This window comes from Scyliorhinus canicula, chromosome 11 (assembly GCF_902713615.1).
Source record: "Scyliorhinus canicula chromosome 11, sScyCan1.1, whole genome shotgun sequence".
In the NCBI taxonomy this organism is placed as follows: domain Eukaryota; kingdom Metazoa; phylum Chordata; class Chondrichthyes; order Carcharhiniformes; family Scyliorhinidae; genus Scyliorhinus; species Scyliorhinus canicula.
In genome coordinates, this window is record NC_052156.1 from 4,375,993 (window position 1) to 4,394,203 (window position 18,211).

Consider the following 18,211-nt stretch of genomic DNA (forward strand, 5'->3'; position numbering starts at 1 on the left):
CCCGCTCGGAAGAATCGTTGCTCGCCGTTTTTCACGGCGATTGGCGATTCTTCGACCCTGATGGGCCGAGCGGCCTGCTGTTCGCTGCCGTTTCATGACGGCGGCAAACACACCGTCGTGAAACGGGAGTGAGAAGCCCGTTTGGGGCTTGTAGGTGGCCTAGAAAGGAAAGAGCACCACGACTGTGCTCGGGAGGGGACAGGCCCGCGATCGGTGCCCACCGATCGTCGAGCCGGCCTCCAAATCGGACGCACTATTTCCCCTCCGCCGCCCCGCAAGATCAAGCCGCCACGTCTTGCGGAGCGGCTGAGGGGAAAGACGGCCACCGCGCATGAGAAGAAACTCGGCCGAGTTCACGACGGCCCTCCTGATTTTTCCCGGGAGCGGAGAATTCCGCCCAAGGTTTCTCCCTTCAAACCTGTGACCACTACCATCTAGAAGGACAAGAGCAGCAGATACCTGGGAACCCCACCACCTGGAAGTTCCCCCTCCAAGTCACTCACCACCCTGACTTGGAAATATTTTGCCGTTCCTTCACTATCCTTGAACTCCGTCCCTAACAGCACAGTGGATGTACCTACACTTCAAGGACTCAGCCCTTCAAGAAGGAGGCTCACCACCACCTTCTCAAGGGCAACTAGGGATGGGCAATAAGTGCTGGCCTAACCAGCGACGGCCACATCCCGTAAATGAGTGAAAAAATAAGTTCCTCTCAGCTCCATCTTACAACTACAGCTTGCCAATGGCCAATGTCCATTCCCATTCCTTTCTCACTTCCATCTACAAAACCTGATGAGATGACCACCATTGTCCCACCCTGGGACATTCCCAAAGATATCAGTTAGCATCCGGGTTGGACAATCCACGATGCACTCAGTCGCTCCTTTCCCAGGACCCACCAATTACCTCTATGCCATGAATGGCACCCAAACATTGCTGGTACTATCCCAGTGATGCCCCAGGTACATGGACCCTGTGCAGTGAGCCAGAGACAGACACAAACCAATTTCCACGTGAAGGAGGTGCTTATATTGAAGGGACAATGTCTTCATCAAGAGGAATGTGTCTCTTCACCTTCCTCACCTCCAGAAGATGACCTTTTCCTTGGGGTTTCGGTGGTTAAGGGAGAAACTCTGAGGCTGGATGATAGGAAGTAAAAGAGATTTGCGTCCAGTTCTGGCCACCAGCTCCAGATTCGGGTCCAACGTCAGGATTTGTTGCTCATGGAAGGATGTGAGGGTCTTTGGGAGGGTGTGGCGTAGACTTATCAGGATAGTTCCAGGGATGGGGAAATTTCATCTGCAAGGACAGGGTGAAGAAGCTGGGATTGTTCTTATTGGGGCAAAGGAGGTTGAGGTGAGATTTGGTCAAAGTGGACAAGGTTATGACGGGTTTACACAAGGTCAACAAGGAAGAGTTCCCATTGGCTGTCAAAGCGACACAGGGTAAGGGTTTCGGTGAGAAATGCAGGAAGGTTGTGAAAGGCATCACGGACTCTGTAGACAAAACGGTCTCCATCTGCATCAGAATGGTTTTATGACCATCCAGCCCATCTTCCTGCTCATGTCTGTTTAATACCCATGAACATATGAATCCACCAATTGGCTTGAACGGTCCAGCCCAGATTCTCACAAATGGCGATCTGGTTGAGGAAATGTTTGTGAGCTGTCTCCTCGTCTTTGCCAACAGCCAGAGCTTCCTGCAGGTACAGGATGTCCTTCATACAGCTCAGCTCAGGGATTCCGGTTAACATCATTAGTGAGAAGAGTGTGACCAGCAGTTTGGAGTGGCTGCGAAGACTCATGTAGGCCTGGATGGAAATGTCCTACAAATCAAAGAGTGAGACATGAAGATGTGCCCATTCACAGCATCCCACAATGCTGGAGTTTCCCTGCCCTGTCTGGTCTTTGAGAAAGGCTCCATGGGTCTTTCAGCCAACTTCAGTCATTTGTGACTCACTGAGTGGCATCTCGTTCGCCTCAAAGCCAGTTCGCGAGCCAACCAGAAACATCAGCACACAATCCAGATCTGAGGGAGTGCCGCACTGTCAGAGGGTCAGTACTGAGGGAGCGCTGCACTGTCAGAGGGTCAGTGCTGAGGGAGTGCCGCACTGTCAGAGGGTCAGTACTGAGGGAGTGCTGCACTGTCAGAGGGTCAGTACTGAGGGAGTGCTGCACTGTCAGAGGGTCAGTACTGAGGGAGTGCTGCACTGTCAGACGGTCAGTACTGAGGGAGTGCCGCACTGTCAGAGGGTCAGTACTGAGGGAATGCCGCACTGTCAGAGGGTCAGTACTGAGGGTGTGCTGCACTGTCAGAGGGTCAGTACTGAGGGACTGCTGCACTGTCAGAGGGTCAGTACTGAGGGAGTGCCGCACTGTCAGAGGGTCAGTACTGAGGGTGTGCTGCACTGTCAGAGGGTCAGTACTGAGGGAGTGCCGCACTGTCAGAGGGTCAGTACTGAGGGAGTGCTGCACTGTCAGAGGGTCAGTACTGAGGGAGTGCTGCACTGTCAGAGGGTCAGTACTGAGGGAGTGCTGCACTGTCAGACGGTCAGTAATGAGGGAGTGCCGCACTGTCAGAGGGTCAGTACTGAGGGAATGCCGCACTGTTAGAGGGTCAGTACTGAGGGTGTGCTGCACTGTCAGAGGGTCAGTACTGAGGGACTGCTGCACTGTCAGAGGGTCAGTACTGAGGGTGTGCTGCACTGTCAGAGGGTCAGTACTGAGGGAATGCCGCACTGTCAGAGGGTCAGTACTGAGAGAGTGCTGCACTGTCAGAGGGTCAGTACTGAGGGAGTGCTGCACTGTCAGAGGGTCAGTACTGAGGGAGTGCTGCACTGTCAGAGGGTCAGTACTGAGGGAGTGCTGCACTGTCAGACGGTCAGTACTGAGGGAGTGCCGCACTGTCAGAGGGTCAGTACTGAGGGACTGCCGCGCTGTCAGAGGGTCAGTACTGAGGTAATGCTGCACTGTCAGAGGGTCAGTACTGAGGGAGTGCTGCACTGTCAGAGGGTCCGTACTGAGGGAGTGCCGCACTGTCAGAGGGTCAGTACTGAGGGAATGCCGCACTGTCAGAGGGTCAGTACTGAGGGAGTGCTGCACTGTCAGAGGGTCAGTACTGAGGGAATGCCGCACTGTCAGAGGGTCAGTACTGAGGGTGTGCTGCACTGTCAGAGGGTCAGTACTGAGGGAGTGCTGCACTGTCAGATGGTCAGTACTGAGGGAGTGCAGCACTGTCAGAGGGTCAGTACTGAGGGAGTGTCGCACTGTCAGAAGGTCAGTACTGAGGGAGTGCTGCACTGTCAGAGGGTCAGTACTGAGGTAGTGCTGCACTGTCAGAGGGTCAGTACTGAGGGAGTGCTGCACTGTCAGAGGGTCAGTACTGAAGGAGTGCTGCACTGTCAGAGGGTCAGTACTGAGGGAGTGCCGCACTGTCAGGGGGTCAGTACTGAGGGAGTGCCGCGCTGTCAGAGGGTCAGTACTGAGGGAGTGCCGCACTGTCAGAGGGTCAGTACTGAGGGATGCTGCACTGTCAGAGGGTCAGTACTGAGGGAGTGCTGCACTGTCAGAGGGTCAGTACTGAGGGAGTGCCGCACTGTCAGAGGATCAGTACTGAGGGAGTGCTGCACTGTCAGAGGGTCAGTACTGAGGGAGTGCCGCACTGTCAGAAGGTCAGTACTGAGGGAGTGCTGCACTGTCAGAGGGTCAGTACTGAGGGAGTGCTGCACTATCAGAGGGTCAGTACTGAGGGAGTGCTGCACTGTCAGAGGGTCAGTACTGAGGGAGTGCTGCGCTGTCAGAGGGTCAGTACTGAGGGAGTGCCGCACTGTCAGCGGGTCAGTACTGAGGGAGTGCTGCGCTGTCAGAGGGTCAGTACTGAGGGAGTGCCGCACTGTCAGGGGGTCAGTACTGAGGGAGTGCCACACTGTCAGAGGGTCAGTACTGACGGAGTGCTGCACTGTCAGAGGGTCAGTACTGAGGGAGTGCTGCACTGTCAGAGGGTCAGTACTGAGGGAGAGCTGCATTGTCAGAGGGTCAGTACTGAGGGAGTGCTGCACTGTCAGAGGGTCAGTACTGAGGGAGAGCTGCACTGTCAGAGGGTCAGTACTGAGGGAGGGCCGCACTGTCCGAGGGTCAGTACTGAGGGAGTGCTGCACTGTCAGAGAGTCAGTACTGAGGGAGTGCCGCACTGTCAGAGGGTCAGTACTGAGGGAGTGCCGCACTGTCAGAGGGTCAGTACTGAGGGAGTGCTGCACTGTCAGAGGGTCAGTACTGAGGGAGTGCCGCACTGTCAGAGGGTCAGTACTGAGGGAGTGCTGCACTGCCAGAGGGTCAGTACTGAGGGAGAGCTGCACTGTCAGAGGGTCAGTACTGAGGGAGTGCGGCACTGTCAGAGGGTCAGTACTGAGGGAGTGCCGCACTGTCAGAGGGTCAGTACTGAGGGAGTGCTGCACTGTCAGAGGGTCAGTACTGAGGGAGTGCCGCACTGTCAGAGGGTCAGTACTGAGGGAGTGCTGCACTGTCAGAGGGTCAGTACTGAGCGAGTGCTGCACTGTCAGAGGGTCAGTACTGAGGGAGTGCCGCACTGTCAGAGGGTCAGATGGAGAGGAGACGGGAGAGGAGACGGGTGAGGAGACGTAGAGGAGACGGAGAGGAGACGGGAGAGGAGATGGGAGAGGAGATGGGAGAGGAGATGGGAGAGGAGGCGGGAGAGGAGATGGGAGAGGAGATGGTAGAGGAGATGGGAGTAGAGGCGGGAGAGGAGATGGGAGAGGAGATGGGAGAGGAGATGGGAGAGGAGATGGGTGAGGAGATGGGTGAGGATCTCACCTTGAACCGTTGGAAGTACAGGCTGGATCTTTTGTTCACTCGCCCCATCATGAAAAGGAAGTCTGGGGTCAGGACGAAGGGGACCCGCTCCCGGCTGACACCCAGAATCCTCTTGGTATTGCCCAGAATGTGGCCAAAGTCTATATGGAATAAATTACCTGAAAAGCGGGAGCAGAAAAACAAAGGTGGTCAGATTGTCCATTCCCACTAACCTCACCCCACCAATCACAACACAGCTTAGATATGGGAGAGAGTGGGATTGGGAATGTGGGGAGACGGGTGGGAGAGGGGGATATGGGGAGAGGGTGGGATGGGGGGTGGGGAGAGGGTGGGATGGGGGGTGGGGAGAGGGTGGGATGGGGGGTGGGATGGGGGGTGGGGAGAGGGTGGGATGGGGGATGGGGAGAGGGTGGGATGGGGGGTGGGGAGAGGGTGGGATGGGGGTGGGGAGAGGGTGGGATGGGGGTGGGGAGAGGGTGGGATGGGGGATATGGGGAGAGGGTGGGATGGGGGTGGGGAGAGGGTGGGATGGGGGATATGGGGAGAGGGTGGGATGGGGGGTGGGGGAGAGGGTGGGATGGGGTGGGGAGAGGGTGGGATGGGGGATATGGGGAGAGGGTGGGATGGGGGTGGGGAGAGGGTGGGATGGGGGATATGGGGAGAGGGTGGGATGGGGGGTGGGGAGAGGGTGGGATGGGGGTGGGGAGAGGGTGGGATGGGGGATGGGGAGAGGGTGGGATGGGGGGTGGGGAGAGGGTGGGATGGGGGATATGGGGAGAGGGTGGGATGTGGGTTGGGGAGAGGGTGGGATGGGGGTGGGGAGAGGGTGGGATGGGGGTGGGGTGAGGGTGGGATGGGGGGTGGGGAGAGGGTGGGATGTGGGTGGGGAGAGGGTGAGATGGGGGTGGGGTGAAGGTGGAATGGGGGAGGGGAGAGGGTGGGATGGGGGATATGGGGAGAGGGTGGGATGGGGAATATGGGGCGAAGGTGGGATGGGGAATATGGGGAGAGGGTGGGATGGGGGGTGGGGATAGGGTGGGATGGGGGGGTTTGGATTGGGTGGGATGGGGGTGGGGAGAGGATGGGATGGGGGTGGGGAGAGGGTGGGATGGGGATATGGGGAGAGGGTGGGATGGGGCGGTGGGGAGAGGGTGGGATGGGGGGGTGGGGATAGGGTGGGATGGGGGTGGGGAGAGGGTGGGATGGGGTGGGGAGAGGGTGGGATGGGGATATGGGGAGAGGGTGGGATTGGGGGGTGGGGAGAGGGTGGGATGGGGGATATGGAGAGAGGGTGAGATGGGGAATATGGGGAGAGGGTGGGATGGGAATATGGGGAGATGGTGGGATTGGGGGGTGGGGAGAGGGTGGGATTGGGGATATGTGGTGAGGATGGGATGGGGGGTGGGGAGAGGGCGGGATTGGGGGATATGGGGAGAGGGTGGGATGGGGGATATGTGGTGAGGATGGGATGGGGGGTGGGGAGAGGGTGGGATTGGGGATATGGGGAGAGGGTGGGATGGGGGGATATGGGGAGAGGGTGGGATTTTAGACTTTTTTGTGGTTTTGATACTACTGAGTGGTTTGCACGGATTGTAGAGGTTCATTAACACAGCTAATCACCTCTTTCTCAAGGGTATTAAGGTTGGGTAATAAACGCTCACAGCCTATGAATGAAGAAAAATGGATGCGTTTCGGGGCTATGGGGAGAAAGGGGGTGCTGCCAATAATTACTGCATATTTCATCTTTATTTCTGTTATAAATAAACAATAATTGTGTCAACTTACAAATCTGGTGACTGTAAATTATTCGGTAGCCAAGGGCCAAAGAAGTTGGGAATTTTTAAACGAATGATGGGTTAATTCACTTGTGTTGGGACTCTGGGGCCTGTCGGACTGGAATTGACCGTGCGCTAGGCCAGGGTGGAGGAACACCACACACAAAAACCCCGCCCCCACCAACCTCTTCCACTGGGGACACCATGGTGCATATAATCGACAAGTGCCCCAGCCTGTTTTCCAACAATCGACAATGGTTCCATGGTCATCACTAGACTCAGTACTCCTAACTGTCCCCTCAAGGGCAATTAGTGGTGGCAATAAATGCTGTAAACCATTACAGTTGCAAACATCCTGTCACTTCCTACACTGTCTTGTTTCTACCCACAGAAGTGGCAGGTCCTGTAGAGGGGGAACAGCGAAGGTTTACCAGACTGATTCCTGGGGTGGTGGGACTGTCAGATGAGCAGAGACTAAGTGGGTTAGGATTATATTCATTGGAGTTTAGAAGAGTGAGAGGGGATCTCATAGAAACTGACAAAATTCTAACAGGATTAGACAGGGTGCATTCAGAAAGAATGTTCCCGATGGTGGGGGAGGCCAGAACTAGGGGCTGTAGTTTTAGGATAAGGGCTAAACCATTTAGGACTGGGGTGAGGAGAAACGTCTTCACCCAGAGAATCTGTGGAATTCGCTCCCACTGAAAGTGGTAGACCCAAAACATTGTGTAATTTCACGCAGAAATTAGATACAGCTCTTGGGGCTGAAGGGACCTAGGGATATGGGGGGAAGGTGGGATCAGGGTATTGAACTTGATGATCAGCCATGATCATAATGAATGGCAGAGCAGACTCGAAGGGCCGAATGGCCTCCTCCTGCTTCTACATTCTATGTTTCCATTCCGAACCTGCAAACGTCCCGCAACATTGTGGACAGCACAATCACTTCACAGCTCCAGAGTCCCAGGTTCGATTCCGGCTTGGGTCACTGTCTGTGCGGAGTCTGCACATCCTCCCCGTGTGTGCGTGGGTTTCCTCCGGGTGCTCCAGTTTCCTCCCACAGTCCAAAGATGTGCAGGTTAGGTGGATTGGCCATGATAAATTGCCCTTAGTGTCCAAAATTGCCCTTAGCGTTGGGTGGGGTTACTGGGTTATAGGGATAGGGTGCAGGTGTTGACCTTGGGTAGGGTGCTCTTTCCAAGAGCCGGTGCAGACTCGATGGGCCGAATGGCCTCCTTCTGCACTGTAAATTCTATGTAATCTATGTAAACAGAGCCACTTTGGAATTAACACCCGGCTGAGCGTTGCAGTCAAACCTCCGCAGTCATCACCTGCCCGATATTCCAAGAGTACGCGATCGAAAAACAGGGAAAATGAAGGATGCCCTGTGACACACGGGCGGATAACAAATGAACCAACCTGAACATCGGACTGAAAGTTCGAGTGAATGTCCAAATAGGCAGTTTATGCCCAGGACCAAGTATGAACAATAAACGGCACGCCGATTTGACAAAACAGACGCTATATCAGAACAAAAACACAATTCAGAATCAGTGAGTGACCCGATTGCAACCAGAACACGGTCTGAGATACATACTGAGCAAACCTTCAGCAAAAGATCACCACAACTAAAACTGGATCCATAAACATAAGAACATAAGAACTAGGAGCAGGAGTCGGCCATCTGGCCCCTCGAGCCTGCTCCGCCATTCAATGAGATCATGGCTGATCTTTTGTGGACTCAGCTCCACTTTCCGGCCCGAACACCATAACCCTTAATCCCTTTATTCTTCAAAAAACTATCTATCTTTACCTTAAAAACATGTAATGAAGGACCCTCAACTGCTTCACTGGGCAAGGAATTCCATAGATTCGCAACCCTTTGGGTGAAGAAGTTCCTCCTGAACTCAGTCCTAAATCTACTTCCTCTTATTTTGAGGCTATGTCCCCTAGTTCTGCTGTCACCCGCCAGTGGAAACAACCTGCCCGCATCTATCCTATCTATTCCCTTCATAATTTTAAATGTTTCTATAAGATCCCCCCTCATCCTTCTAAATTCCAACGAGTACAGTCCCAGTCTACTCAACCTCTCCTCATAATCCAACCCCTTCAGCTCTGGGATTAACCTAGTGAATCTCCTCTGCACACCCTCCAGCGCCAGTACGTCCTTTCTCAAGTAAGGAGACCAAAACTGAACACAATACTCCAGGTGTGGCCTCACTAACACTTTATACAATTGCAACATAACCTCCCTAGTCTTAAACTCCATCCCTCTAGCAATGAAGGACAAAATTCCATTTGCCTTCTTAATCACCTGTTGCACCTGTAAACCAACCTTCTGTGACTCATGCACTAGCACACCCAGGTCTCTCTGCACAGCGGCATGCTTTAATATTTTATCGTTTAAATAATAATCCCGTTTGCTGTTATTCCTACCAAAATGGATAACCTCACATTTGTCAACATTGTATTCCATCTGCCAGACTGCCTTTCTGTGCAAGGGAAACGTTCATTCATCCCTCTGTGCTAAAGTCCATCCAGATACAGTTTCATTTTGTTTGCCTTTCATGTAAACTCGTCTGATTCCAGAAAGGTAAACCTTTAATTAGGGAAAAAGGGGATGTTGTGGCATGATGGCGCCTGAGCCTTTGAGGAAGTATCTTAATCTGCTGTCAATCATTATTACCTGGCCAGGAATATCAGACACGAGACCTGTGGGCAGCCTGCAAACAGCAGGGGTTTTGATCAGCTGAATAAGGCCTCGCAGTGAACAGTATCTGTAAATAGTCTTATCCTCAAATACAGAACACACATTATTGTTTCGCTAAACGTGGTGTACGCCTGGCAGGTTTCCATTGAAGAGAAGTGAAATATAATAGGATTGAGGGGAAGTTGTCCTCCCTCTATTCCGGATATTACCATTCTGAGAACGGGTCAGAGGTTTACCTTGCTCTGTTATCATGATGTTATCATTGTGACGATCTCCAATTCCAAGAACATAAGTGGCGACACAGTATCCTGCACAGGAAGTCACAAAGGTCTCCATCGCTTGATAGTACTAGACAGAGAGAGGCAGAGACAGAGAGAAAGACAGAGACAGAGAGACAGGGAGACAGAGACAGAGAGAGAGAGAGAGAGAGACAGATACAGCGACAGGAGCAGAGAGAGAGAGAGAGAAAGAAAGAAAGAGAGAGAGACAGGGAGAGAGAGACAGAGAGAGAGAGACAGATACAGCGACAGGGGCAGAGAGAGAGAGAGAAGAGACAGGTTGAGAGAGACGAGGGGACGAGAGACAGAGAGAGAGAGACAGAAGATACCAGCTGACAGGGGCAGAGAGAGAGAGAGAATATTTTTTTTTTTTTGGGAGAGAGAGACAGAGAGAGAGAGACAGATACAGCGACAGGGGCAGAGCGGAGATGAGAGACGACAGAGAGAGAGACGACAGGGAGAGAGAGACAGAGACAGAGGGAGAGAGAGACAGAGAGAAAGACAGAGACAGAGAGACAGAGAGACAGCGACAGGGGCAGAGAGAGAGAGAGACAGGGAGAGAGAGACAGAGAGAGAGAGACAGATACAGCGACAGGGGCAGAGAGAGAGAGAGAGAGAGAGAGAGAGAGAGAGACAGGGAGAGAGAGACAGAGACAGAGGGAGAGAGAGACAGAGGGAAAGACAGAGACAGAGAGACAGAGAGACAGCGACAGGGGCAGAGAGAGAGAGAGAAAGAAAGAGAGAGAGACAGATACAGCGACAGGGGCAGAGAGAGAGAGAGAGACAGGGAGAGAGAGACAGATAGAGAGAGAGAGAGACAGAGAGAGAGAGGGAGGGAGAGGGAGAGAGAGACAGAGACAGAGGGAGAAAGAGAGAGCACGTCATTATTGCTGGTTTAGCACACTGGGCTAAATCGCTGACTTTTAAAGCAGACCAAAGCAGGCCAGCAGCAGGGTTCAATTCCCGTACCAGCATCCCCGAACAGGTGCCGGAATGTGGTGACTAGGGGCTTTTCACAGTAACTTCATTGACGCCTACTCGTGACAATAAGCGATTTTCATTTTTCATACTGGTCAGATACTTGGAGACACACAGCTGGATTTCCCATTAGTAACTGATATTGAAATGCTCAACTAATGCTTCACCTCCACAGTCCCGTAGTGGAGACATTGTCAGGTGGGGTGGGGTGGGGGGGGAGGGTTCTGGGGCAGAGGGGTTGGTGGGGGTCTATGCTGCATCCACAATCACATGTTTGATAGGGTGCAGAATGAGGCCATTTGGCCCATCCTGTCTGCACTGATTCACCAAACGAGCAGCATGTCTGAGTACCGTTCCCCTGCCTTTTCCCCTTGCACATTGTTTCTATTTAAATAATCATCTAATTTCTCCTGAATGCTTTGATTGAACCTGCTTCCACCCTAATCTCGGGCCGTGCATTTCACCACCTTGAACATTTACTTCTACCTCCCTCCGACAGTGATGAGCAGTGACAGCCGTGTGCACCATGTACAAGATGCACCACAGCGACTCGCCAAGGTTCCTTCGACAGCACCATGAAACCTGTGACCTCGCTGGCCGAGACGGCAGGGCAGCAGATAGCTGGGAACACCACCACATGCAAGTTCCCTCCCAAGCCACTCACCATTCTGACTTCATAGAATTTACAGTGCAGAAGTAGGCCATTGGGTCTGCACCGGCCCTTAGGAAAGAGCACCCTACCCAAGCCCACGCTTCCACCCTATCCCCGTAACCCAGTAACCCCACCTAACCTTTTTGGACACGAAGGGCAATTGAGCGTGGCCAGTCCACCTAACCTGCACATCTTTGGACTGTGGGAAGAAACCGGAGCACCCGGAGGAAACCCACGCAGACACGGGGAGAACGTGCAGTCTCCGCACAGACAGTGACCCAAGCCGGAATCGAGCCTGGGACCCTGGAGCTGTGAAGCATATCTTGGAAACATATCGGACGTTTCTTCACTGTTGCTGGGTCCGAATGCCACACTGGATTGGATTGGATTTGTTTATTGTCACGTGTACCGAGGTACAGTGAAAAGTATTTTTCTGCCAGCAGCTCAACAGATCATTCAGTACATGGAAGAAAAGGGAATAAAAGAAAATACATAATGGGGCAACACAAGGTATACAATGTAACTACATAAGCATTGGCATCGGATGAAGCATACAGGGTGTAGTGTTAATGAGGTCAGTCAATAAGAGGGTCGTTTAGGAGTCTGGTGACAGTGGGGAAGAAGCTGTTTTTGAGTCTGTTCGTGCGTGTTCTCAGACTTCTGTATCTCCTGCCCGATGGAAGAAGTTGGAAGAGTGAGTAAGCCGGGAAGGAGGGATCCTTGATTATGCTGCCCGATTTCCCCAGGCAGCAGGAGGTGTAGATGGAGTCAATGGATGGCAGGCAGGTTCGTGTGATGGACTGGGCGGTATTCACGACTCTGAAGTTTCTTGCGGTCCTGGGCCGAGCAGTTGCCATACCAGGTTGTGATGCAGCCCGATAGGATGCTTTCTATGGTGCATCTGTAAAAGTTGGTAAGGGTTAATATGGACATGCCGAATTTCCTTAGATTCCTGAGGAAGTATAGGCGCTATTGTGCTTTATTGGTGATAGCGTCGATGTGAGTGGACCAGGACAGATTTTTGGAGATGTGTACCCCTAGGAATTTGAAACTGCTAACCAGCTCCACCTCGGCCCCGTTGATGCTGACAGGGGTGTGTGCAGTACTTTGCTTCCTGAATTCAATGACCAGTTCTTTAGTTTTGCTGACATTGAGGGAGAGATTGTTGTCGTTACACCACTCCACCAGGTTCTCTATCTCCCTCCTGTATTCTGACTCGTCGTTACACAACAACCAAAATCCAGGCTGACACTCCTAAAACAGTACTGAGGGAGTGCTGCACTGTCAGAGGGTCAGTACTGAGGGAGTGCCGCACTGTCAGAGGGTCAGTACTGAGGGAGTGCCGCACTGTCAGAGGGTCAGTACTGAGGGAGTGCTGCACTGTCAGAGGGTCAGTACTGAGGGAGTGCCGCACTGTCAGAGGGTCTGTACTGAGGGAGCGCCGCACTGTCAGAGGGTCAGTACTGAGGGAGTGCCGCACTGTCAGAGGGTCAGTACTGAGGGAGTGCTGCACTGTCAGAGAGTCAGTACTGAGGGAGTGCCGCACTGTCAGAGGGTCAGTACTAAGGGAGAGCCGCACTGTCAGAGGGTCAGTACTGAGGGAGTGCTGCACTGTCAGAGGGTCAGTACTGAGGGAGTGCTGCACTGTCAGAGGGTCAGTACTGAGGGAGTGCTAGACTGTCAGAGGGTCAGTACTGAGGGAGTGCTGCACTGTCAGACGGTCAGTACTGAGGGAGTGCCGCACTGTCAGAGGGTCTGTACTGAGGGAGCGCCGCACTGTCAGAGGGTCAGTACTGAGGGAGTGCTGCACTGTCAGAGGGTCAGTACTGAGGGAGTGCCGCACTGTCAGAGGGTCAGTACTGAGGGAGTGCTGCACTGTCAGAGAGTCAGTACTGAGGGAGTGCCGCACTGTCAGAGGGTCAGTACTAAGGGAGAGCCGCACTGTCAGAGGGTCAGTACTGAGGGAGTGCTGCACTGTCAGAGGGTCAGTACTGAGGGAGCGCCGCACTGTCAGAGGGTCAGTACTGAGGGAGTGCCGCACTGTCAGAGGATCAGTACTGAGGGAGTGTCGCACTGTCAGAGGGTCAGTACTGAGGGAGTGCCGCACTGTCAGAGGGTCAGTACTGAGGGAGTGCCGCACTGTCAGAGGGTCAGTACTGAGGGATTGCTGCATTGTCAGAGGGTCAGTACTGAGGGAGTGTCGCACTGTCAGAGGGTCAGTACTGAGGGATTGCTGCACTGTCAGAGGGTCAGTACTGAGGGAGTGCCGCACTGTCAGAGGGTCAGTACTGAGGGAGCGCCACATGTTGCCTGGTATGGAGGGTGCTAGCTATGAAGAAAGGTTGAGTACATTAGGATTGTTTTCGTTGGAAAGACGGAGGTTGAGTGGAGACCTGATGGAGGTCTACAAAATTATGAGAGGTCTGGACAGGCATGGATAGCAACAAGCTTTTCCCAAGAGTGGGGGTGTCAGTTACAAGGGGTCACGATTTCAAGGTGAGAGGGGGAAAGTTTAAGGGAGATGTGCGTGGAAAGTTTTTTACGCAGAGGGTGGTGGGTGCCTGGAATGCTTTGCCAGCGGAGGTGGTAGAGGCGGGCACGATAGCATCATTTAAGATGCATCTAGACAGGTATATGAACGGGCGGAGAACAGAGGGAAGTAGACCTTGGAAAATAGGAAACAGGTTTAGATAAAGGATCTGGATCGGCGCAGGCTGGGAGGGCCGAAGGGCCTGTTCCTGTGCTGTAATTTTCTTTGTTCTTTGTTCTTTTGTTACACAAGTTCAAAATGGTGGTGTTAGCAATGACGCCAACCCCAAATCCCAAGATTATCTCGGGGACAAGTGAAGGAGGAACAGTTAATGACAGAAAGAGTTCAACAAGGGTTCGAAAGAGACTCACCAACTCCTCAACCTGCATTTTCGATCTGAGCCAGTCGCATAATGCGTCGTTTTTAAACGCCCCCGTGTTCCCGCCCTTGCTCCTCTGCACGGTCGCAATTGTTGTTGCATCCCTTACGATCTCAATCATCCCTGCAGAATGCACAAGAAACTGCAACGTTAGGGCAGCACGGTAGCACAGTGGATAGCACTGTGGCTTCGCAGCGCCAGGGTCCCAGGTTCGATTCCCCGCTGGGTCACTGTCTGTGCGGAATCTGCATGTTCTCCCCGTGTCTGCGTGGGTTTCCCCCGGGTGCTCCGGTTTCCTCCCACAGTCCAAAGACGTGCGGGATAGGTGGATTGGCCATGATAAATTGCCCTTAGTATCTAAAACGTTCAGGAGGGGTTATTGGGTTATGGGGATAGGGTGGAAGTGAGGGCTTAAGTGGGTCGGTGCAGACTCGATGGGCCGAATGGCCTCCTTCTGCACTGTATGTTCTATGTAATTATAGTGAGAACTAGTTAGAACACACCTCAAATATTGTGAACAGTTTAGTCCTCTTATTTAAGGAAAGATATGCTGGTATTAAGGCAGCTCAGAGAGGGTTCACTGGGTTGATCCCAGCTATAGACGGATTGTCTTATAAAGAGAGGTTGAATAGGTGGGGTCTGTGCTCATTGGAGTTCAGAAGAATGAGAGGCGACCTTATTGAGACATATCGGATTCTCAGGGGGTTTGACAGGGTGGATGCTGAGTGGTTGTTTCCCCCTGTGGGAGAGTCTGGGACCAGAGGGCAGAATCTCAGAGTGAGGAGGGGTCTCCCATTTCAGACAGAGATGAGAAGGAACATCTTCTCTCAGAGGGGAGTGAATCTGTGGAATCTTCACCGCAGAGAGCTGTAGGAGTTGGCTCGTTAAGTATGTTCAAGACTGAGATCGACAGAGATTTAATCAGTCAGGGAATCGAGGGTTATGGCTCTAAGGCGGGAATGTGAAATGAAATGAAATGAAAATCGCTTATTGTCACGAGTAGGCTTCAATGAAGTTACTGTGAAAAGCCCCTAGTCGCCACATTCCGGCGCCTGTCCGGGGAGGCTGTTACGGGAATCGAACCGTGCTGCTGGCCTGCTTGGTCTGCTTTAAAAGCCAGCGATTTAGCCCAGTGAGCTAAACCCGCCCCTAAATGAAAGTGGAGAATGTGGAGTTCAGGATTATATCAGATCAACCACGAACTCATTGAATAGCAGAGCAGACTCAATGGGCCAAGTGGCCTACTTCTGCTCCTACGTCATATGATCTTATGGTAACCAAAGTCTGTATTTAGTTGGCCAGCCATTTCTTTGTTCCCCATTATACATTCCCTGTTTCTATCTTCTCCAATCTTTTTCTCTTCACATATCTATAGAGGTTTTACAGTCAGTTTTTTATTTTCCGTGCAAGCTTATTCTCGGAGTTGATTTTCCCTTTCTTAATAAATCCCTTGGTCCTGCATTGCTGAATTCTAAACTTCTCCTAATCCTCGGGTCTGTTTTTTCCCTTGTCAATTTATATGTTTCTTCCTGGGATCTAATACTATCTCTAATTTTCCTTGTAAGCCATTTTACTTTTGCACCAGACAGCAATAGACAATTGTTGCAGTTGTCATGTGAGAGTACCTTTAAGAAATGGGTGTTTATTACTGTAGTGATGCCAGAGAGTGGGTGGAGCTGGGCTGTCTGTCAGCTTTTTACTTTCGCTTTAGGCTTTTTGCTGCAGGGTGGGTTTGGTTTCATTTTAGTTTTGGCGAAGCTGCAATCACAGCAGGATGTGTGTGAATCTCTGCAAGCTTATGAATGTCCATTTGCTGATTTCAACGTGGTAACTATTCTTAGTAGTGAAGTTAAACCTGCTGTGCTTCTGTTAATGGTTTTGTTTTTAAGTCGTATGGATGTTAAAAGGAAAGCTTAAAGGATGACTTAGTGTTGTAGTCTTTGAGGGTTGTATTTGAATTAATGGTTGCTAAGATGTTCACTGTATGTTTTAAAATAGGTTAACTTGAGTTCATAGAATAAACATTGTTTTGTTTTTAAAATTACTTTCCCAGTTCTGCTGTACCAGACCTGTAGAGTGGGCCGTGTGCTCCCCACACCACAATATATTAAAAGTTGAGGGTCAGGTGAACTCCAATGATACACTTTGGGGTTCTCTAAACCCTGGCCCATAACACAGTTCACCAAAGTGCCCTTTAATTAATGTTCCCAATCCAACTCGAGCACCTTACCATTGTAGTTTATTTCATTAAGATTCAGGACCCTAGTCTTAGACTCAGTTACTTCACTCTCCATCTTGATGAAGAATTCTATTATGGTCACTCTTCCCCAAGGGGTCTTGGACAACTAGATTGCCAATGATTCCTTTCTCATTACACAGTACCCAGTCTAGGATGGCCTGTTCTTTAGTCGGTTCCTCAATGTATTCCAGAAAACTATCCCACATACACTCCAGGAATTCCTCCTCTGTGGTATTGTGGCTAATTTGATTTTGCCCAATCTATATGCAGATTAAAGTCACTCATAATTACCGATGTTCCTTTACTGCATGTGTCTCGAATTCCCTGTTTAATGACATTCCCAATATCAATCCTACAGTTTGGGGGTCTATAAACAACACCCACTAAGGTTTTTTACCCCTTGATGTTTCTCAGCTCTACCCATAGAGATTCCACATTGTCAGAGCTAATATCCTTCCTCACTATTGTGCTAATTCCCTCTCTAACCAGCACTGCAACCCCACCGCCTTTTCCTTTTTGCCTGTCCTTCCTAAATACTGAATGTTCAATTCCCATCCCTGGTCACCCTGCAGCCATGTCTCCATAATCCCGATTATATCATACCAATTTACATCTATTTGTGCGGTTAATTCATCCACTTTATTGCAAATGCTCCGCGCGTTATGGCACAAAACGTTCAGGCTTCTCTTTAACATGACTTGTCCCATTCCCATTATTTTTTCCTGTGGCCCTGTTTGATTCCTCTGCCTATCACTTTCCTTATTCCCCTTTCTGCAGTTTGTTTTGTCCTTGATTCCCCCTCCTGACTCCTTGCATCCCATCCCCCATTTCAGTTTGTTGCACTGCTGGGTCTCCATGATGCTGTGACTAATCCACCTTGGGACAACACACTTTACAGAAACACACACCAGAGATGCTGCAGTACCTGCTTGGCTGATGTTACTGGGAAACTGCCTGCTATCTGTCACGTGAGGCTGGATGATTCTGTGCCAGCCACTGCCCATGCTCCATGAAACAGAGGGTAATAGACACACTTGACAGAATGACAAGACTGGGTGGTATAACCCCTGTGGATGAGGCTCCTGGATGGGTCTCTACGGTGGTGGCCCAGTGAAGGAAGACAGCACAGTCAGAATTTGTATTGACCCAGTTCACCTTAACAAATCACTTCAGAGACATCAAATGGAGACTGTTGAGCAGATCACAGCCGACAAGCTTGGTCCCGATGGTATTCAGCATCTTGGATGCAAATTGTGGCTCTTGGCAAATCCCGCCTGATGAAGAATCTGCGAAGATTACGACATTCATGTCTCCAGTTGGCAGATAGAAATTCCTGCAAATGCCCTATGGCATCTCCACTGGCAGTGAGGACTTCCAAAAATCCATGGCACAACTCTTCACGGGGTAACCATCGTGAACTCATTGTTGACGATGTTCTAATTTGGGGACGCACAGTGGAGGGGGATGGTGAACGCCTGCATTTGGTCCTCACAAAATCAGGAGCAGACATCTGAAGGCCAAGCCGGCTAAGTGGAGGTTCAGAGTCAGCGAGGGGTCCCCTACAGTGCTGACTGCCGATGGTGTGAATCCAGACCCAGACAACACAAAGGCTCTACAGCAGACATCAGCGTGAGCTGCAGCGTTTCCTCAGTGTAACAAATTGCCTGGTAACGTTCATTCCTTGCTACAGCAAAGTGACTGCCCCCACCCACCCTGCACACACTCGTCTATGTTCAAAATGTTCAAAAACCTGCAGATGTGTCTCAGCGCCAGCTTGAGGCAGTGTCCATCCAGGATGGCTTCTGCATCCAGAGCCCTCAATGACAATGACACCCGAGATC

At 51.6% G+C, this 18,211-nt stretch overlaps 1 protein-coding gene across 1 annotated transcript in view; it reads right to left on the minus strand.

Annotated features, from left to right (window-relative positions):
* Positions 1 to 636: 636 nt before the first annotated feature.
* Positions 637 to 18,211, minus strand: part of LOC119973633 (phosphatidylinositol 4,5-bisphosphate 3-kinase catalytic subunit gamma isoform-like) — a 43,413-nt gene continuing 25,838 nt past the window's right edge. Inside the window, exons 7-10 of the mRNA XM_038812014.1 lie at positions 14,124 to 14,254; positions 9,551 to 9,662; positions 4,830 to 4,987; positions 637 to 1,825 (exon numbers count right to left, since the gene is read on the minus strand). Of these exons, the coding sequence (XP_038667942.1) occupies positions 1,562 to 1,825; positions 4,830 to 4,987; positions 9,551 to 9,662; positions 14,124 to 14,254 (665 nt within the window). The 3' untranslated portion in view covers positions 637 to 1,561. The remainder of the gene's footprint in view (positions 1,826 to 4,829; positions 4,988 to 9,550; positions 9,663 to 14,123; positions 14,255 to 18,211) is intronic.